General features: G+C 39.9%; 1 protein-coding gene across 1 annotated transcript in view; it reads left to right on the top strand.

Moving 5' to 3' along the window:
* Usp34 (ubiquitin specific peptidase 34) overlaps positions 1 to 22,363 on the top strand; it is a 299,630-nt gene that overhangs the window by 273,791 nt on the left and 3,476 nt on the right. The window contains exons 71-76 of the mRNA XM_045147284.1: positions 1,040 to 1,166; positions 1,673 to 1,780; positions 4,222 to 4,326; positions 4,444 to 4,568; positions 5,534 to 5,657; positions 19,137 to 19,216. Coding sequence (XP_045003219.1) covers positions 1,040 to 1,166; positions 1,673 to 1,780; positions 4,222 to 4,326; positions 4,444 to 4,568; positions 5,534 to 5,657; positions 19,137 to 19,216 — 669 coding nt within the window. The remainder of the gene's footprint in view (positions 1 to 1,039; positions 1,167 to 1,672; positions 1,781 to 4,221; positions 4,327 to 4,443; positions 4,569 to 5,533; positions 5,658 to 19,136; positions 19,217 to 22,363) is intronic.

The raw sequence follows: 22,363 nt of genomic DNA, 5'->3' as shown, positions 1-22,363 counted from the left end.
TCTATCAAATAAATAAATAACTTACCTTTTTTGTTTAGTTTTATTTATTTATTTGAGACTGATAGAGAAAGAGACAGATAGATAGAGAATGGGCATGCCAGGGCCTCCAGCCACTGCAAACAAACTCCAGATGCATGCATCATCTTGTGCATCTGGCTTACGTGGGTCCTAGGGAATCAGGCCTTGAACCATGGTCCTTAGCCTTCACAGGCAAGCGCTTAACTACTAAGACATCGCTCCAGTCCCTAAAATAGTTTTTAAAAAATGAAATAGGAGAGCCAGACATGGTGACATGTGCCTTTAATCCCAGTACTTGGGAGGCAGAGGCAGAAGGATCACCGTGCATTCAAGGCCACCCTAAGTCTACATAGTGAATTCCAGGTCAGCCTGAGCTATAAGACCCTACCTCAGAAAACAAAACAAAAAAAGAAATAGGAATAAAACCTAAAACTTTAATTAAGCTAATACAGTTAATTCTTTTTTATTAACTTTTTTATTGGCGAGAGAAGAGTGAACATTCCAGGTAATTTGCAAATGAACTCCAGATGCATGTTCCCCTTTTTGCATCTTTACTTAGGAACTGGGGAATCCGACCCCAGTGAGCAGGCTTTGCAGGGAATCTCCTTCTCGCCATCCTCTACTAGTTCTTAACTTGTAAAGCACTTTTAGCTCTTTTAGGCCTTTTACTTTGAGTATGGCTAACAGCTATTTCACCACTTTCTACTCAGGCCATGGAAAGTTAATTAAACTGGTCCCTATTCTCCCTAATCATCTTCTTGTTTCATGCTTCTAAACAAATTATTTCTTCAGAATAAAGGGACTATACAAAATATAACTCTGTAGATGAAGACTGTTTATATGCATTTTAAAAGAGCTGAATGTGACATATTGACTTTGATAGAAAGCCAATAGCATTTGCTTTGCACATGCATATAGTCCAAGTCAGAAAACATCTTTCAAAGGATAAGCAGTACTGTTTTGTGGCTCAATAAAGTGAAAGTGAAATTCTATTTTTTCAAAAATTTTAAATCCCTTGTAGTCTTTCAACACATTGCACATGATGTATCATGAAGCTACAGCTTGCCATGTGACTGGAGATTTAGTAGAACTTCTGTCCATATTCCTTTCCGTTTTGAAGTCTACACGCCCATATCTTCAGAGAAAAGGTTTGATGATTTCTACTTCCTTTGTTACTGTTGCCATTGAAGAGCAATAAGATTTTTAAATCTCAGTGCCCAGAAATATCACCTTTACCTCTAGTTCATGCATAGAAGATGGTGCCTAATTAACTAACTATTAGGAAATGTTTGTCATGATCCCCTAATGTAAAGTTGGAAGGTGGGACATATTCATCACTGAACTTTATACTTTAAGAAATCTGTATGTTTAGCACATACTTTCTTGCCCTCTGGAAGCTCAGTTAGGATGATAAGTTCTAGCCTTGGCTATGCAGAAAGGAAAATGGGGAAGGAGAGGAAGGAAAGGGTGGAAATGTAGCAGGTATCATGGTAGTTGTAGATATCTCATGAAATTAGTCACTTAGCTTTCAAAAAAAGATGTTTTTGTGTAATTAATTTGAAGCTCTTAGTGTTAGTAATCTTTAGTTCACAACAGATGACAAAAACCATGAGGAGTTGTGATTTCTCACTTATGAATGCTTTTATATTTGCAGATGTGAAGCAAGCATTAATCCAGTGGCAAGAGAGAATTGAATTTGCCCATAAACTTTTAACTCTTCTTAACTCATATAGCCCTCCAGAACTAAGAAATGCTTGTATAGGTATGTTACTTTAAAAATATAATTTGAATGCCATAACCCCCCTGGAGCAGGGGCAAGGGGATAAAAGATTATAACCTGATATATGTAAAATTAAAAAAAAAATAAGATATGCTTATATAAAAATCTGTTAGGAGAATGTTTTGTCAAGTTTTTATTATTATTTTATAAGGCGTGATGTTAGGTCTGCAGGATTTGGAAGACGTTTATGCTTTTGTGTATTACTAGCACGGGCTAGCAGGTTCTAAGAAAGTCAAGTTACAAGCCAGGCATGGTAGTGTACACCTTTAATCCCCCCTCACTTGGGAGGCAGAGGTAGGAGGACCACTGTAAGTTCAAAGGCCACCCTGAGGCTACATAGTGAATTCCAGATCATCTTGGACTAGAGTGAAACCCTACCTCCATAAAAAAGAAAGTCAAGTTATAGGTTTGGGAAGATGACTCAGAGGTAAAAGTGAAAGGCATGTGTTTGCAAAGTCTGCCAGCCTGGGTTCAGTTTCCCAGTATTCATGTAAAGCTAGATGCACAAAGTTGACATGTATCTGGAGTTCATTTATAGCTGCAAGAGTCCCTGGCATATGCTCTTGCTTTCTCTCATTCTCATAACTTAAAAATAAAAAATTTTTAAAGAGAATCAAGTTGTTCTTAACATGCTAGTAATTATCCATGTAATCATAGATTATCCAGTATATCAAGGCTCTTTGACCTTTCGTTATCTGTAGGTTTCTAAGATTTTTTAAGTCTTCTGATCCTATGTAAACAAGGTAGAACTGACATTGCAAAGGATTTGATTGCTATTTCACTATGATTTTTTTAAAAATATTTTACTGTATTTACTTGAGAGAGAGAGAAAGAAAGAAGCAGGTAGACAGGTCTGGAAAGATGGCTTTGTGGTCAAGGCACTTGCCTGCAAAGCCTAAGGACCTATGTTCGACTCTCTAGATCCCACATTAGCCAGATGCACAAAAGTAAGGCAAGCACAAGGTTACACATGCCCACTATGTCACAAGCATCTAGAGTGCAATTACAGTAGCTGAGGCCTTGGCACACCAATTCTCTCTCTCCCTCCCTCTGTCTCTCTTAAAAAAAAAAAAAGAAAATGAATAGAAAATCAAAAGGGGGGAAATAAAGAAGCAGATAGAGAATAATCATGCCAGAGCCTCCTGCCCTGCAAACTAACTCCAGGCTTATATGGGTCCTGGGGATTTGAACCTGGGTCCTTCATTATAGAATGATAATTTGTGGCTGTTATAAAATAATGTTGGAGTTGAGGAGATGGCTCAAAGAGTAAGAAGACTTGCTGGGAAGCATGAGGTCCCAGGTTCAATCCCCAGCACCCACATAAAATGTTGGACATGGCAGTGCACACATGTATTCCAAGTTCAGAAGCAGGCAGAGATAGAAGGATCAGTGAGGCTTGCTGATCAGCCAGTTTAGCTGAAAAAATGGCCAGCTCCAGGTTCAATGAGAGACCCGCATCTCAAGGAAGTAAGGTTGAAGAGCAGTAGAGGAGGGTACCTGATGTTTTTTTCTAGCGTCTGCATGCTTGTGTACGGGGCATGGGCATCTGCACAACACACATGCATACACCATATATATACTACTTCATTTTAGATTTGGAGTTAACTTTTTTACTATCTTAGAAACTTGAAATAGTGATCTTTCACTGAGACTGAGTTCTCAAAATGTCAAAAATAGCTGTTATACATGAGAAGTCTTGATATTTTACACAATTATCTGGCCTTTTTTTCTTTTTCTTCTTCTTTTTGGTTCTTCCAGGTAGGGTCTCACTCTAGCCCAGGCTGACCTGGAACTCAATCTCTAATCCCAGGCTGGCCTCATACTCATGGTAATCCTCCTACTTCTGCCTCCCAGGTGCCACCACACTTAGCTTAATTGGCCTTTTTAGAATTTTTTTTAATTTTTTAGTACTCTTCCACTAAGAGAGGAAGGAGCACGTAGCTGTAACATCTGGTTACCATTTTAGTAGCCCACATCATGAGCTTTACTCCTATGTAACTAAAGTAAGAAGCCATCCAACCATTATCATTCATATATATATGTATGTATGTAGGTATATGAGTTTGATAGAAAAATTTCAATAGTGATTGTAGATCATTAATTATCCCTCAATAGGCAGAAAAACTTTAAGCCATATATATTTTTTCTAAGCTGTTATAGTTGACTCTCAGATAAATGACAAAGGTACATTTCTATATTTTGAGAGTGGGGAGAGAGAGAAACTAGTGAAATGTTTAAAACTTCTGTTTCTAATGGCCCTGTACTGTGGTCAGTTCTCCTCACCCAGTTTTGATTGAGCATCAAATCAAATTTCTTTTAGTGTTAGATTCTACAATTTGTAGTGCTTACCACACCATAGCCTCTTGGGATTTGTAGGAAGAAACTCCAGTGTTTTAATATCCTAATTATGTTTTAATTTTCAGATGTCCTCAAGGAACTTGTGCTTTTGAGTCCCCATGATTTCCTGCATACTCTGGTTCCATTCTTACAACATAACCATTGTACTTACCACCACAGTAATATACCAAGTATGTATTCATCTAGCACAATACTTGAATATGGTTGACATTTAATCATTCTGTACTCTGAAGCTTGCAGACTTATTTTTTTCCATTTATTCTTATTGTACACTTTTAATGTCTTAGTGTCTCTTGGACCTTATTTCCCTTGTCGAGAAAATATCAAGCTAATAGGAGGGAAAAGCAATATTCGGCCTCCGCGCCCTGAACTCAATATGTGCCTCTTGCCCACAATGGTGGAAACCAGTAAGGTATGTTGGGATGCCAGGAAAATCATGTTTTTAGATTAGAAAGTAATTTGAAGTTTCCCCTGGCAGTTATGAATCCATTAGACTTACATGAGCCTTTTGTATATCCTAAGATTAGATTCATTTGGACTTTTTCCTTTAAGTGCTCTGAAATGTTGGTTAAATATCTGTAAAATCAACAATAAGCACATGTACTTAAGGTTCTCCCCCTCCACCCCAAAAATAGCTTAACAGTAAATCTTAGTATTTGTTACTAGGCTAAATTGCAAGTGTGTCATACATCTAATCTGAAAAGTTAAATTAGGTACTTGAGACTTTTTTTTAATTTGGCCATATAATCAAGACTTCCTTTACTGCCCTTAAATCATATTCTTGTCCAATGTATAATGTCATAGACTTCCCATCTAGTTCCTGTCTTCTAGTGCTTATTCTGAAGTAGTGCCAATACTTAGTTACAGACAGGGTACATTGACAGAGGATAATTTATCTTAGTTTTAATGTTTTTTTTAAAAAATTTCCCTTTATTTTTTTCTCCCAAACTTCATTCACACTCTCTTACCTACCACCATTAGATCTTAAGTATATTTTGACAGTTTTCATAAGATAAAAAATATTAAAAATAACATTATAGTTACCTTTGCAAAAATAATTTTAAATCTTTCAAAAATGAAGTTTAACTCATTCTTCGTGATATGTCTATAGAGCTAAAGTGTCACATGTTAAATTTCTGCAGTACTTTTACTCAAGAGTATACAGAAATAATGGGTAATTTTAATTGTAGCATTTGCACACTGAAAATAACCTTAGGACAGTTACGATATCAATAACACTAGAAATTTGAAATTTAAAATTAAGTACTAGAATTTAAAGATTTAATCAGCTTTTTAGTTAAACTTATTACATTTGCACAAAATATGCTCTTTATTATACAATTTAAGTGCAACCATTTTATCATCTTTAACCTTCAGGGCAAAGATGACGTTTATGATCGTATGCTGCTAGACTACTTCTTTTCTTATCATCAATTCATCCATCTATTATGCCGAGTTGCAATCAACTGTGAAAAATTTACTGAAACATTAGTTAAGCTGAGTAAGTATAAAAGATGAGCAGTAAATTCCACGTCATTATTTTAAGCCCCTAGCCATCCAGGAAGGGGAGAAAAGATATGAGACAATCCTTTCTTTTTCTTTATAATTTTTTTCTTTTTTAAGTGAATGTTTAAAATTATTAATTAGTATTCTTGGGAACATTTAAATACTTATTAAGAAAACACCAACTTACTGGTTTCCATTGAATAGCTTTGCCCAGAGTTTCAGCTGGCCTATAAAGGAATGTGTAATAGGGCTTATTACTGTTATACATAAAAGCCCAAGTCCATTATCTTATCTGCCCAGCATAATTCAAAATAAAACTGCTCTACTTAAGGATAACAGTCTAGAGACTGTCTTCCTCAGCCCTGATCTTGAGGGTAAGAGGAGATCTATAGTGCCAGCTGTGCTTTGGAGCTGGCAATGCCAGGAGCATGCTGAGTGGGTTTGCCAGCATGAAGCAGAGGTGCATATATGAGTAATTAGGTAAGTCTCATAAAAAAGGTGAGAAGAGAAATATGAAAGGGGAAATATGAGAAATAGAAAACAAAAAACCTTCAGTGAATTATATGTAGGGTGAAAAAACCCAAAGTACTTTTAATAATATTGTCTCTGACCAAGGAGGTACCTGAGAGCTGTTAAAGAACTATTCCCTGTGGGTAACTTTCTTCTGCCTTGTAAATCTTTAGAAGACACGTAGCCCTTCTCCAGAGGGCCCTTATTTCAGGACCTATGTATGATTTGTGAGTCTCTGTGTGTTCTACCTCCTAACTTTAGCAAGGATGAGGGGCAGGATTCTTTCCAGTTTCTATAGCTTTGTTTCAGAGAGTGGGAAGTTGATACTTGTGGGATTACTGCTGAGATCAAGAAATAGAATATTACTGTAGAAGTCCCCGGTGCTCCATCTCAATCACAACTCCCTCCGTCTGTTGGAAAAGATTTTGGCCCATTCCAGATAGGGCAAAAGGTGTGATCCAATCATAAATTTAATTATCCAAGAAGAAAGAGGTGTTAACAGCTGTCAGGGATAGCTCCTTCAGAAAATAACATCTTGCTGGTAAGTGATTAGAGCATCTTCAAGTGTGCAGGGCTGTTCTTACACTGGTCATCATTAGCTGATTATATGTATATGTCTGTGTCTATAATGCCCATTTGTGGAGGAAGTAAGAATACTTTCAAATTGGCTGTTTGAGAATTTTGCATATGGGTTGTGGTACGCTGAACCTTTAGAGGTGATCACATATGAGAAAATATTTTGGAGTTCTAATCATACTGTCCTTTATCCCGGGCAATAAGAGGAACTTAACAAGGAAAACTTCCTAGTAATTGTGTTAATGCAGTTATACCAAAAGTTATGTGAGAAGCTATTCTTGCTACTTCAACAACTTTGACCAAGTAATGAATGTTCTAGGAATTTGTGGACTGCCCCTTGTCAACACAAACATACACTTTTAGGAAACTTAAAAATGGAAAGATTTTGGGAGATGGCTTTATAGTTTGTACTTGCCTGCAAAACCTTCCAACCCTGGTTCAACTCCCCAACCATCCACATAAAGCTGGATAGGCATTCATTTGCAGCTGAAAGAGATCCTGGCACACCCACACATACATACATACATACATACATTTTAAAAAAATGTAAGGAGAGGTAGCCTTTTAAAAATGTTTTAAAGCTGGGCGTGGTGGCGCGCGCCTTTAATCCCAGCACTAGGGAGGCAGAGGTAGGAGGATTGCCATGAGTTTGAGGCCACCCTGAGACTCCATAGTGAATTCCAGGTCAGCCTGGGCTAGAGTGAGACCCTACCTCAAAAAACCAAAAAAAAAAAAAAAAAAAAATAGTTTTATTTTAGGCTGGAGAGATGACTTAGCAGTAATGGCACTTGCCTGCAAAGCCTAAGGACTCAGGTTCAATTCCCCAATACCCACGTAAGCCAGATGCATAAAGTGGCACACACTTTATGTTCATTTGCAGTGACTAAAGGTCATGGTATGCCCATCCTCTCTCTCTTATCTGCTTCTCTCTGTCTCTCTCTCTCTCTCTCAAATAAATATATACATAAATTTCTTTTTTTTTTTTCTTTTCTTTTTCGAGGTGGGGTCTCACTCTAGCTCAGGCTGACCTGGATATCACTCTGTAGTCTCAGGGTGGCCTAGAACTCATGGCAATCCTCCTACCTCTGCCTCCCGAGTGCTGGGATTAAAGGTGTGCACTCCCATACCCGGCCACAACAATATTTAATATTAAAAAAAAATTATTTATGAGAGAGTGGGTGTGCCAGTGCCTCTAGCCACTGCAAAGGAACTCCAGATGCATGTACCACCTTGTGCATCTGGCTTACATGGGTACTGGGGGAATCAAACCTGGGTCCTTAGGCTTTGCAGGCAAGCACCTCGACCGCTAAGCCATCTTTCCAGCCCAGTCCTACCTTTTAATCCAGTTTGTAAGTCTGTGTCTTTGTTTGGGACATTGAGATCATTGATATTAAGAATTGATATTGATGGGCTGGAGGGATGGCTTAGCAGTTAAGGGGTTTGCCTGCAAAGCCTAAGGACCCAGGTTCAGTAGCCCAGGGACCTACATAAACCACATGTACAAGGTAGCTCATGAGTCTGGAGTTCATTTGTAGCAGCTGGAGACCCTGGTGCACCCATTCTCTTCTCCCCCTCCCCTAATAAATAAAAATTTTTAAAAATAAAGAATATTGAGGGTTGAGGAGATGGAACCTCAATAGTTAAAGGTACATGGTTGTCAAGCTTGCTGGCCTGGGTTTAACTTCCCAGTTACCTTAACTTCCCAGTTACAGAAGGTAATGAATGGGCATGTGTGTAGGATGCCCATATTTACTGTCCCACAAATAAATGAAATTAATGAATTAGTTATTCCTGTCATTTTTCTTGATTTTTGTAGCACTTGCTATTTTTCTGTTACTGATGTGAACTGCTATTCAAGTATGGCTTATCCTTTCCTATGTCTCATGTGCTTTTCCTTCTCTTCAGACTGAAGATCCCTGCAAGTGGTTTCTGTCGAGCTGGCCCTACTGATCATGTATTACTTTAGCCTATTTTTTATCATGGAAGGTTCTTGTTTCTCCTTCAATTACAACTGATAGCTTTGCTGAATGTAGAACTCTGGGTTGGCAATGGTTGTCTTCTGGCTTCTAAAGTTTGTGTTGCGTACTCTTGTTCTCCTGATGGGCTTTCCTTTATAGGTGACAAACTGCTTTTATCTTACTGCTTTCAATGTATTTAAAAGGCCTTTGTGTTTAGCAGGTTAATTATAATATGACCAGGAGAGGTTATTTCCTGATCTTGTACATTTGGTGTTCTAAGTGCCTTCTATCTACGTTTGCATCTCTTTCTCTTTTTGGGGTAAATTTTCTTGTTTGATTTCTTCATAGTGTCATGAATGTCTTGAAATTCCCACTTGTACCTTCTTATTAGTTTCTCTTTCTCATTGTAGGAATGCTCTTGCTTTGCAACCTTGTCTTCACCCTCAAATACTTTGTCCATTCCTTGAGCCATTCTGTTGGTGAGAATTTGTTCTGAGTTTTTTGTTTGGCTTACTGTGTTTTTTATTTCTCAGATTTTAGATAGGTATTTCTTCAATATTTCTATTTTCTTATGCAATCTTGTATCAACACACCCTTATTTTGTTGATTTCCTGTGTTCTCTTAGGATTCCTTCAGGAGTTTTTCTTCCTCAATTCCTTTGCTTTCTCTGAGCATATTTAAAATCATTCTGGGGCTAGAGAAATGGTTCGGTGGTTAAGGTACTTGGCTGCAAAGCCTAGCAACCTTGGTTTGATTCCTCAGTACCTATGTAAAGCCATAGGCAGTGGCACATGCATCTGGAGTTCGTTTGCAGTGGCTAGAGACCCTGGTGCACCCATTCTCTCCTTCCCTCTTTCTTTCTGATTTAAAATAATAATAATGATAAATGTAAAATCATTCTTTTGAATTACCTGCCTTGCATTTCATCTAATTCAGTCTCACTGGAGGTCATTTTTGTTGGATTTATTGTTTTAAACATTTTTTTCTTTCTTATTGGAGGGGCAAGTAGATAGAGAGAACAGGCACACCACATCCTCCAACCTGCAAACAAACTCCAGACACATGCACCACCTTGTGCATCTGCTTATGTGGGTCCTGGGGAATCAAAACTGGGTCCTTAAGCTTTGCAGGTAAGTACCTTAAGTGCTAAGCCATCTGTTCCTCCAGCCTGGATTTATTATTTTTGGATTATTTTTTCCTATATTATTGCACATATTTTTGTATCTTAAATTATTTCTGTGCTTATATTTTTTTAGAGATTTTATTTATTGGTGGGGCAGATAGCGAATGGGCACACCAGGGCCTCCGGCCACTGCAAACAAACTCAAGACACATGTGCCACCTTGTGCATCTGGCTTACGTGGGTCCTGGGGAATCAAACCTAGGTCCTTTGGCTTTGCAGGCAAGCATCATAACCACTAAGCCATTTCTCCAGCCCTATATTTTCTTTTTTTTTTTTTTCTCAATTTTTATTAACATCATCCATGGTTATAAAAAATACCTCATGGTAATAACCCTCCCTCTTCCCACTTTCCCCTTTGAAATTCCATTCTCCATCATATCCCCTCCCCATCTCAATCAGTCTCTCTTTTATTTTGATGTCATGATATTCTCCTCCTCTTATGATGGTCTTGTGAAGGTAGTATCAGGCACTGTGAGGTCATGGATTTCCAGGCCATTTTATGTCTGGAGGAAACACTTTGTAAGGAGTCCTACTCTTCCTTTGGCTCTTACATTCTTTCCACCACCTTTTCCGCATTAGACCCTGAGCCTTGGAAGGTGTGATTGAGATATTACTCAGTACTCCAGTCACTGCCATTTGAAAAGAGAACATTCTCTACCAAAAGTGAGAGTAGCATTAATATAAGGGTATGAACACTAAGAGAAGTACTTTCTGGGCAGTTTGATAAGCATAGTATATACATTTAGCCAGACAGCAGCAAACATTACACCCCTAGGGCTCATGACTACTCCTGTTTTCAGTTTTCAGTATCAGGGATGTATTCCCTCCCATGGAGCGGGCCTCCAGTCCAATTTTTCGCCATAATAGACATGCCACTATTGCACCCATTGGCTCACTTGGCCTGGCTGGCCAAATATAAAGGTTAAAGTGTCCACTGCTAAGTATCTTCACTGGTGATATCTCTTTCTCCCATTGAACTGCATGTAGAATGGCTTCTTCCAGCTTTCTGTCAGCTGGTCTACATGGAGGAGGTTATTAGCTCAGTTCCAGCAAGATTTCTCAGTCAGCCCTATATTTTCTATTTATCACCTGTCTTCTTATATATGTACATCAGAAGTTGTATTTTCAGCGAAGAGTTAAGGGCTATTTGTCCAAGGCTGGCCTTAAACCCACAGTCTTCTTACCCCAGCCTCCTAAGTGTTTAGATTATAAGTGTGAGCCACCAGGTCCAGCTTCAGAGGTAATTTTAAGTAGTTGATACAAAATCAACAACTATATATCACATGCCTTTTCAGATCTTTCTAATTTTCTTTTGGTTTTTCAAGGTGGGGTCTCGCTCTAGCCCAGGCTGACCTGGAATTTACTATGTAGTCTCAGGTTGGCTTTGAACTCACAGCAATCCTCCTACCTCTGTCTTCCCAGTGCTGGAATTAAGGGTGTGCACCAGTATGCCCAGCTAATTTTCACACACATATATATATTTTGTTGTTGTTGTTTTAGTTTTATAAGGAGAAAGAAAGAAAATGTGAATGAGCTCACCAGGGCCTCTTGCCCCTGCAAAAGAATTCCAGGTACATGCACTACTTTGTGCATCTGGCTTTACATGGGTACTAGGGAATCAAACCCAGGCCATCAGGCTTTTTAATTAGGCGCTTTTAACCACTGAGCCATCTCTCCAGCCCAGACAGTTTCTAGTTTTCTGACATGGTAAGTGTGCCTCTTATTTTTGTGGCTTTAAAAAGGATGGTTGTTAGTGGCTGAGATTGTGACTCCTTTAAAATATTTCTATTTATTTGCGAAGGAAGAGGGAGGGGGAGAGCATGAGAGTGAGAATGAATGTGCATGTCAGGTCCTCTTGCTGCTGCAAACAAATTCTAAGTGTACATACTACTTTGTGTGAACTAGCAGCCTTTGCAAGCAAGCGCCTTTAGCCACTGAGCCATCTCCCCAGCCAAGGAATTTCATTTTAAAACTTCTTTGTGTGTTTTTTTATTTGTTTGTCTTTCTGAGGTAGGATCTCACTCTAGCCTCACATTGACCTGGAATTCACTATGTACTCTCAGGCTGGCCTCAAACTCATGTCAGTCCTCCTACCTCTGCCTCTCAAGCGCTTGGATTAAAGGTATACACCCCCATGCCAGACTTAAAACATTTTTCTTTTTTTTTTTAATTTTTATTAACATTTTCCATGATTATAAAATACATCCCATGGTAATTCCCTCCCTCCCCACCCCCACACTTTCCCATTTGAAATTCCATTCTCCATCATAACATTTTTCTTTTTAATATTAAAAACACAATATGGCTCAGCAGCTAAGAACACTTCCTGCATAAGTATGAGGGCCTGAGATCACTGAGGTTGATTCCAGAACCCACATAAATAAGCTGGGCAAACCACACAAATCTGGGACATCTGTCCTGCAGATGCAGAAATGGAGAATTCACTGGAACTCACCAAAACAGAGTTCCAGAATCAATGAAAACACTTGGTCTGAAGAAAACAGGTAGATGAGTAATGGAGGTAGATATCTGATGTTCTCCTCTGGCCTCTAGGCTCACATGTGTTAGCCTACACACATACATACACACACAAACACCATGAGATCATTGAATAATAACACCTCGAGATTTCAAAGTCCACCTCAAGCTAGACACAAAACTCACAAACAGTAAAGTAAGAAATAGAAGGGGGGTTTTTGCACATATGCCAGGGTCTCTTCAGCTGCAACTGAATGCCCAAATGGCTTATAGGGTAGCTGGTCAATTGAACCTGAACTGGCAGGCTTTGCAAGGAAATGGCCTTTGAAAAAAAAAGTTGTTTTAAATATTTTATTTATTTGTGTGTGTGTGTCCACACCAGGGCCTCCCACCACTAGAAACAAACTCCAGACACGTGCCACTTTGCATCTAGATTTACATGGGTACTTGGCAATCAAACCTGTGCCATCAGTCTTTGCAAGCAAGTGCTGTTTAACTGCTGAGCCATCTCTCCAGCCTACCCAGAAAAGTTTTGATTACCTAAAAATTGAAATTGCTAAGTAGTGAGAAATGACACAAATTAAAACACAATGTAGCTACTGAGAAAGTATATGGAAACATTGCCAGCAAACAAAGCTTTTAGCTTTGGTAAGGGGAAAAGGCTGAACAAAATTGGAGAATGGAGCCAGGCATGGTGGCACAGGCCTCTAATCCCAGCACTCAGGAGACAGAGGTAAGAGGATCTCCATGACTTTGAGGTCACCCTGAGAATATGTAGTGAATTCCCAGTCAGCCTGAGCTAGAGTGAGACCCTGCCTCAAAGACCAAAAAAAAAAAAAAAAAAAAAAAAACTGGGGGGGGTGTTCTGGAGATATGGCTTAGTGGTTATGGCGCTTGCCTGAGAAGCTTAAGGACCCAGGTTCTATTCTCCAGGTCCCAAGTAAGCAAGATGTACATTGTATTGCATGCATCTGGAGTTCATTTGCAATGGCTGGAGGTCCTGACACACCCATATCCTCCTTCCCTCCCTCCCCCCCCTTCAAATAAATAAAAATAAATTTGAAAAAAAAATCTGAGAATGAATGGGTATTTCACCCATAAACAAAACTAAGTGTTAATTAACCACATGAGAAGTTACCCGTACTCATTAATAAGAAATCAAACAGTTGTGCCTGACAGATGGCTTAGTAGTTAAGGTGTTTGCCTACAAAGCCAGAGGACCCAGGTTCGGTTCCCCGGACCCACGTAAACCAGATGCACAAGGTGGTACACGTATTTGTCATTTGTTTGGCAGTGGCTGAAGGACCTGGTGTGCCCATTTGCGCTCTGCCTCTTTCTCTTCCTCTCAAATAAAAATAAATTTTAAAAAAGAAATCAAACAGTGATTGATCACTCATCTGTTTTTATTATATATATTTTGTTTTTTGTTTTTCGAGGTAGGGTTTCACTCTAGCCCAGGCTGACCTGGAATTCACTATATAATCTCAGGGTGGCCTCGAACTCACGGCAATCCTCCTACCTCTGCCTCCCAAGTGCTGGGATTAAAGGTGTGCGCCACCACGCCCAGCTCATTATATATATATTTTTTTGAGTCAAGTTCTCACTGTAGCCCAGGCTGGCCTGGAACTCATTTTGTAGCCCAGGCTGTCCTCAGTCTTGCTGTGACCCGCCTACTTCATATTCCTCAGCACTGAGATTAACGATGTATGTGTGTGTCACCATGACCAACTCCATCTTTTTAAATAAAAGAAATGAGAGGGCTGGAGAGATGGCTTAACGGTTACACACTTGCCTGTGAAGCCTAAGGACCCTGGTTCAAGGCTCGATTCTCCTCGACCCACATTAGCCAGATGCACAAGGGGGCACATGCTTCTGGAGTTCGTTTGCAGTGACCAGAGGCCCTGGTGCGCCCATCCTCTCTCTCTCTATCTGCCTCTTTCTCTCTGTCCGTTGAGCTTTCAAATAAATACATAAAAATAAACAAAAAAATAAATTAAAAAAAAAAGAAATGAGAGAGGGCTGAAGAGAGCACTTAGTGGTTAAGGCGCTTGTCTGCAAAGCCTGAGGACTGAGGTTTGATTCCTCAATACACATGTAAGCTAGATGCACAAGATATTGCTAACATCTGGAGTTTCTTTGCAGTGGTCAGAGGCCCTGGCATGCCCTCTCCCCCTCCCCCCATAAATAAATAGTTTATTTTTAAAAATTAGATAAAGTTTAAGTGATAGTCACACTTAAGACACATTGGGGAAAAGCAAGGTAATGGAATACCAGTCAGTGTCATGAGATTTGGTATTCTCAAATTATTATTATTTTTTTCAAGGTAGGGTCTTGCTTTAGCCCAGGCTGACCTGGAATTCGCTATGTAGTCTCAGGGTGGCCTTGAACTCACAGCAGTCCTCCTACCACTGTCTCCTGAGTGCTGGGATTAAAGGCAGGCATGTGCCACCATGCCTGGCTTTTTTTTAAAACTTAATTGACATCTGTCATACATATAGGCAATATACCATGATCATAATCTCTTACCACTACTCTCCCTTTTCCTCCTCCTGAATCCCCCCTCCACTGAATCCCTTCTTTCCATTGAGTCTCTCTTCTATTTTGATGTCATGATTTTCCCCCTCCTATATTATGTAGGTTCTGAGTAGGTAGTGTCAGCCACTGTGAGGCCATGAGTATGTTAAAACTGAAAACAACCATATGTCTACTAATAAGAGCAAAATTCAGTAAACCATATTTCATTTGTATTATATAGTTTTTAGTGGTTAAGGCACTTGCCCACAAAGCCTGAGGATCCAGGTTTGATTACGTAGTACCTATATAAGTCAGATGCACAAGGTGGTGCTTACATCTGGAGTTCATTTGCAATGGTTGGAGGCCCTGGAGTACTTATTCACTGTCTGCCCCCTCCTCTCTTTCTCTTTCTTTCTTTGTGTGTGTGTGTGTGTGTGTGTGTGTGTGTGTGTGTGTGTGTGTCTGTCTGTCTGTCTGTCTCTCTCTCTCTCTCTCTCTCTCTGTCTCTCTCTCTCTCTCTGTCTCTCAAATAAATAAATAATAAGATAAAAAGGAGTACAGCAGCCAGGAGTGGTGGTGCACGCCTTTACTCCCAGCACTCAGGAGGCAGAGGTAGGAGGATCGTCATGAATTTGAGGCCACTTTGAGACTCCATAGTGAATTCCAGGTCAGCCTGACCTAGAGTGAGGCCCTACCTTGAAAAGCAAAAAAAAAAAAAAAAAAAGTAATAGTGCAAATTGTAATGATACATGTTTTAGGCCTCAGGGTGACCTTAAGAATACATAGTGAATTCCAAGTTAGTCTGAGGTAGAGTGAGACTCTGCCTCGGGAAAAAAAAAATCTGAGAATGAATGGTTATTTCACCCATAAACAAAACTAAGTGTTAATTAACCACATGAGAAGTTACCCGTACTCATTAATAAGAAATCAAACAGTGGTGCCTGAGAGATGGCTTAGCGGTTAAGGTGTTTGCCTACAAAGCCAAAGGACCTAGGTTTAATTCCCCAGGACCCACATAAGCCAGATGCCAAGGTGGCGCATGTATTTGGCATTTATTTTCAATGGCTGAAGGATCTGGCGTGCCCATTCTCTCTCTGCCTCTTTCTCTCCCTCTCAAATAAAAATAAACAATAAAAACAAATCAAACAATGATTGGTCACTTATCTCTCTCTATTATATGTATTTTCTGAGTCAAGTTCTCACTGTAACCCAGGCTGACCTGGAACTCATTTTGTAGCCCAGGCAGGCCTCAGACTCACAATGACCCTCCTACTTCACACAGAAGTGAACAACAGGATGCTGTAATAAATTTGAGGCACTTTAGTGCAGATCAAAAGTTAGCTTTTTCTGGGCATAGTGGTATATGTCTTTAATCCCAGCACTTGGGAGGCAAAGGTAGGAGGGTTGCTGTGAGTTTAAGGCCATCTGAGAATACATAATGAATTCCAAAGTCAGCCTGGGCTAGAGCTAGACCCTATACTACCTTGGAAAAACCAAAAAATAAAGAAAGTCAGCTTTTATCAGTCCACCAAAAGCAAATCCATTTATATGAAGGTGATACTCAATAATCACACATACTTTTTGGTTTTATTTATTGAGAGACAGAGAAAGAGTGAGTATGGACATTCCATGGCCTCCTGCCACTGCAAACGAACTCCAGAAACATGTGCCAGTTCATGCATCTGATTTTATGTGGGCACTGGGGAGTTGAACCTATGTCATCAGGCTTTGTAAGCAAGCACCTTTAACCATTGAACCATCTCTCTGGCCCCAGTAATCACATGTTGTACTAGACATCCTCACGTTGCTGTGACGAACCTCCAGACCAGACAGTTATGGAGGAAGGGAATTTTTAAAAATATTTTACTTATTTATTTGAGGGAGAGAGACCAAGGGGGAGAGAGAGAATGGGCACACCAGGGCCTCCAGCCACTGCAAACAAAGTCATGTACCACTTTGTGCATCTGGCTTACATGGGTCCTGGGGAATTGAACCTGGGTCTTTTGGCTTTTCAGGCAAGCCTGTTAACCACAAAGCCAACTCCCCACCCCGAGAAAGGGAATTTATTTAAAACTTACAGATCCAGGGGAAGTTTCATAAATGGCAGCAGAAGCTGGCCTGCTTTCATAGGTCCACGCAGAGAGGGAAAAAGCCAAAAGCAACCAACACCAGTACAGGCAAGCATACTCAGGAACTCCAGGCAAAGCTCAGGCACGTTGCATACCTTTAGGCTGGAATTCCAAATCTACCTCTTCACCTTAGGATCCACCCACAGGGACACCTCTTAGTCAGGTGGCTACAGATCTAAATTATAAACTTTAGTAAAATCCTGAATATATTGGACAACCACTTATTTTTATACATTATATAAAAGACATAATTCCAAAATTGTTGTCTAATTTGTTCATTTACACAGGAAGAATTGGAATAGAAATCTGACTATTCCAGAGTAGAGCCATATTCTTTTCATAACCTACAAGGGATGCCTGCTAAGCAACTGTAGGTTACTTAGTGGGTATGAAATTAGAACAAGGGCAGTTAGATCAAGTATCTGATATTCTTAGGCTACAGAGTGAGTTTTGCTTCACTTTCATAATAAATCATTACTCATGGGCTTTAATCTGTTGGCTAATGCCACCAGTTCCCCCACATAATACATTGATCAGATAGATAGTCCTATAGGAAATAGAGAATCATAAAAATTTAAATAGGAGAAATTGAAACTAGTAAATGTACATATTCCTCACAGCAGTCATGGAAACACTAATACCTGAAATACTATTTTAACCTATAAAGGCAGCTTTTGAAAGATGTTTCTTTTCTTGACATACCACCCACCAACTTCTACAAAGTTGTTGTTAGTGAGGAAGGATAATGAGGTCTTGTGTAGGCAGTGTCAGGCACTGCGAGGTCATGGGTATCCAGGCCATTTTGTGTCTGGAAGAGTGCATTGTAAGCAGTCCTGCCTTTTCTTTGGTTCTTACATTCTTTCTGCCATCTCTTCTGCAGAGGTAGGAGGATCACCATGAGTTCGAGGCCACCCTGAGACTACATAGTGAATTCCAGGTCAGCCTGGGCTAGAGTGAGACACTACCCCCCCCCCCAAAAAAAAACCCCACATCTAAAATAAAGCTGACACAGAGTTAGTCTTGGTGAATCTTTTAGGGGCTATAGCTCCGTAGAAGAACATCCCAGCTAGTATGCACAAGAGTGGATAGTACATGAATAGTAGTATAGATGATGGGCCTATGTGCAGATCATGAAGAAAATAGTTGACTGCAGTTTGATTCAACACTGACTGTTAAGTTCTAAGTTTTATAATTAGGTTAATCTATGTAACTGAGTTTGAATCTGAAGAGATTAGGGTTAGGGGTTGTAAAGATATAGAGAATGGGTTATTTATTGTGGGGTGCAAAATTGGGTAGAGAGGTAGGATAGAGAGTGGGAAAAACAAACATATTTGACACCTAGAAGAGTCAACAAAAGGAAAGACTAACATGAGAGGTTCCAGGGCTTATTAGGCTGTAGCTAGGTGGTAAAGCACCTTAATGACCTGCATCTGAGCCCCTCGGTTCAATCACCAACACAAAAGGAAGGGGTAGGGGAGGTTCCAAATATCATTGTCACAGTGCCAGATCTATTCTACCCAAAAGATCTTGGGACAAGGCAAGACGCTATTAGACTCAAAGCAGTATTTACTTAGTATACCACAAGGAGAAGAGGAAGAAATAACGTTTTAGATTCTAATTTTCCACACACTCTTCTGCCACCCTAAAATGTAGCAATTCTTTGCGAATTTTCTAATATAGAATGGCACCTTAATCCAAAAAGGCTTTGAAAGCCACTCATGGTAACTTAATTTCCCAAATACAGTTCCAGTACTCAAAAAGGATGGGTTGGAAACTGGTTGTAGTAATTCCCAGCACTAAGGAGCCAGAAGGATTACATGTTCAAGATTATCCTTTGCTACATAGTGAGTTTGAGACCCTGTCTCAAAAAAAATAGGAGGAGTAGAGTTGGTTTAGGTTGCCTCAGATGCTTTTTGGGAAAGGTGTACCAAGTAAATTAAAAGAACTTTATTCTATATTATTTCACTTTTTAAAACATTGCAATGAATTCTGTAAGTTCTCTATATATTTTTTTTAAAAATAAGTTATATTCTGTCATAACCAGAAATGGTTATAATATTGTACCCGCAGTTTAATATCTCAACAGTGTAATTTATAATCTGTTCTGAACTCTTTTCAAATACTAGGTGTTCTAGTTGCTTATGAAGGCTTGCCACTTCATCTTGCGCTGTTCCCCAAACTTTGGACTGAGCTATGCCAGACACAGGTAAAGCAAATGAATTTTAGATGATTTGATCTTACTATCTGGCCAAATGGCCAAGAATTTTCAGAACAATGGGTTGAAAACTAACTGGCTAGGTAATTGGATATGTTTTAGAGTTAATTGAAATAATGGCTTTTAAGCCTCAGGCACCTAGTCTCCTTTAAGTTATTTTTCAATTTATGCTTTATGTACAAAAGGATAGTTAAAATAAGCTTGCTTGCTTGTTTTTTGTTTTGTTTTTCGAGGTAGAGTTTCACTGTAGCCCAGGCTGACCAGGAATTCACTAGGTAATCTCAGGGTGGCCTCAAACTCACGATGATCTACCTTTCTGCCTCCCGAGTGCTGGGATTAAAGGCATGTGCCACCACATCTGGCTTCAAATAAGCTTTTGTTTTTGTTTTTTTTTTTGTTTGTTCGTTTTTTGAGGTAGGGTCTCACTGTAGCTTAAGCTGAATTGGAATTGACTATGTAGTCTCAGGGTGGCCTCAAACTCTACCTCTGTCTCCCAGCTGCTGGGATTAAAGGCGTGCACCACCTCACCTGGCTTAAATAAGCTTTTTATGTTGGATTTCTCATCAATGGGTCAGTATCTGAATGTTCAAAACAGGGCGATATTAGGGAAAGAAAGCAAATATAATTTTTATTATTTGAGAGAGAAAGAGGCAGATAGAGAGAATGGGTGTGTCAGGGTCTAACACTTCCTGTGCATGTATGGGCAGGCACACATGGCTTCTTGCTGTTGCAAACACCAGATGCTTATGCCACTTTATATATCTGGCTTACATGGGTAGCTTAGAAATAGAACCCAAGCTAGCAGGCTTTCCAGGCCAGTGCCTTTAATTACTGAGCCTTCTCCCCAACCCTTCCTTGACCTCTTCTTGATTATATTTTTTCATGGGTCACATGCCCTTGTTTATTTACCCGCAGTCTCTTGGCCTTCTGGCTAAGATTAGCTGAGAACAAGACAGGCTACCTTTCCTACTTTAATTTTCTAAGCGCTACCTTCCAGCCAGAAATATTGATGTATGCCAGTAACTCCAGCGCTTGGGAGAAGGCTGAGACTGAAGGCTTGCCATGAGTTTGAGACCAGTCTGTGTTACCTAGCAATATCCTGTCTCAAAACAAAAACAAAAAAAAATCAGCCAAGGGCTGGAGAGATGGCTCAGTGCAAAGCCTAATGGCCCAGGTTTGATCACCCAGGTAAAGCCAGATACACAAAGTGGTTCATGCACCTGGAGTTCCTTTGCAGTGGCTAGAAGCCCTGGTGCCGCATTCTACCCCTTTCTCTCTCTCCCCTTGGAAATAAATAATATATTTTTTTTTTCTTTTTAAACCAGCCAAGTGTGGTGGTGCATGCCTTTAATCCTAGCACTTGGGAAGCTGATGTAGGAGGATCACCATGAGTTTGAGGCCTGACTGAATCTACAGAGTGAGTTAGAGATCAGCCTGAGCTTGTGTGAGACCCTACCTCAAAAAATTTCTTTAAAAAAATTGAAACATGCTGGGCGTGGTGGTGCACGCCTTTAATCCCAACACTCGGGAGGCCGAGGTAGGAGGATTGCCGTGAGTTTGAGGCCAGCCTAAAAGTACATGGTGAATTCCATGTCAGCCTGGGCTAGAACATGACCCTACCTCGAAAACAAAGCAAAACAAAATTAAAACAAGGGCACACCCTCCTGTTGCTGTGGTCCACCTTATGTTGGCCAGAGGGTGATGTCCACAAAAAAAAAAAAAAAAAAAAAAAATTGAAACAACTCCATCAAGGCACATAAATTGTATTTGTTAGACTGTAGAACAGGGCACAAATGGGAGAAGCCTGTTGATCCTACAGTTTGGCTCAATCCTTGGAGCTGGCCTAAAGAATTCCCACAAACCTAAAAGAAAGCTACTGGTTTCATTTCATACTAAATATGTTTTCCCTACCGTAGAGGGGCAGATATACGTTTGTTACTCTGCCTTGGGTGTAACCCTTTACCCACATTATAGTTTCTGAAGTATTTCTAAATCTGGTCCAGCCTCCAACCAAGCAGTGGTAGGACTCTGTTTTCCAAATGTTTCCCATGCAGTACCATAATAGTTCTCTATGTAACACTTACATAGAATCATCTCGGTTCCTTGAAGAAACAATAATTTTCTGAAGTAGGAACCTTTGAAAGGCACAATCTCACTTAGCTAACATAACTTAGTACATGATCAGTATTCAGAAAATGACTAACTGGTTGACTTTTGAACTGAGGGGTCTATGCAGTGAGTTTCAATGGATTTCTCCTTTTCCCTCTGCTGCTGCTATATTGCCCTTCGTTTTTTGTTTTGTTTTTTGAGGTAGGGTCTCACTCTAGCTCAGGCTGACCTGGAATTCACTTGGTAGTCTCAGGGTGGCCTTGAACTCCCTGCTGCTATTGCTCTTTGTGAGTTCAAGGCCACCCTGAGACTACCAAGTGAATTCCAGGTCAGCCTGAGCTAGAGGGAAACCCTACCTTGGGGGAAAACAAAAAGACAAAAAAGAAAAAATAAATAAAACAGTGGGTCCTGGTCCTACTTTATTCCTGGGTTCTTGGGTGACCTTGAGCAGCTTATTTAAAACAGTCGCTTACTTTAGTAAATCTGCTGCTCCATATGTAGTGTATGATTAAAGCACATATGAGTAATCTACAAATATATTGTTTAAGAACACACTACTTGTGTTCAAGAGCCAGGACCATATGAAAACAGGAAAACTAAATTTTACATATATTGGAACCCACTAATTCTCTGAGTTTTTTCTTAATCTTTGCAGTACTTAGGAATCACTAGTGAGATCATACAGTAAAGTTTAACCCATTTTAGTAAATAAGCTTTAGTTTCTAAAAATTGGTCTTTTCGGGCTGGAGAGATGGCTTAGCGGTTAAGCGCTTGCCTATGAAGCCTAAGGACCCCGGTTCGAGGCTCGGTTCCCCAGGTCCCCCGTTAGCCAGATGCACAAGGGGGCGCATGCGTCTGGAGTTCGTTTACAGAGGCTGGAAGCCCTGGCGCGCCCATTCTCTCTCTCTCCCTCTATCTGTCTTTCTCTCTGTGTCTGTCGTTCTCAAATAAATAAATAAATAAACTTAAAAAAAAATTGGTCTTTTCTTGACATGTGGTTTGGTTGTCTATTTATTGGCCCTCTTAAAA

This window comes from Jaculus jaculus, chromosome 4, assembly GCF_020740685.1.
Source record: "Jaculus jaculus isolate mJacJac1 chromosome 4, mJacJac1.mat.Y.cur, whole genome shotgun sequence".
Classification (NCBI taxonomy): domain Eukaryota; kingdom Metazoa; phylum Chordata; class Mammalia; order Rodentia; family Dipodidae; genus Jaculus; species Jaculus jaculus.
Note: the sequence above shows the minus strand (reverse complement) of the source record. Positions and strands in the feature narration are given on the sequence as shown.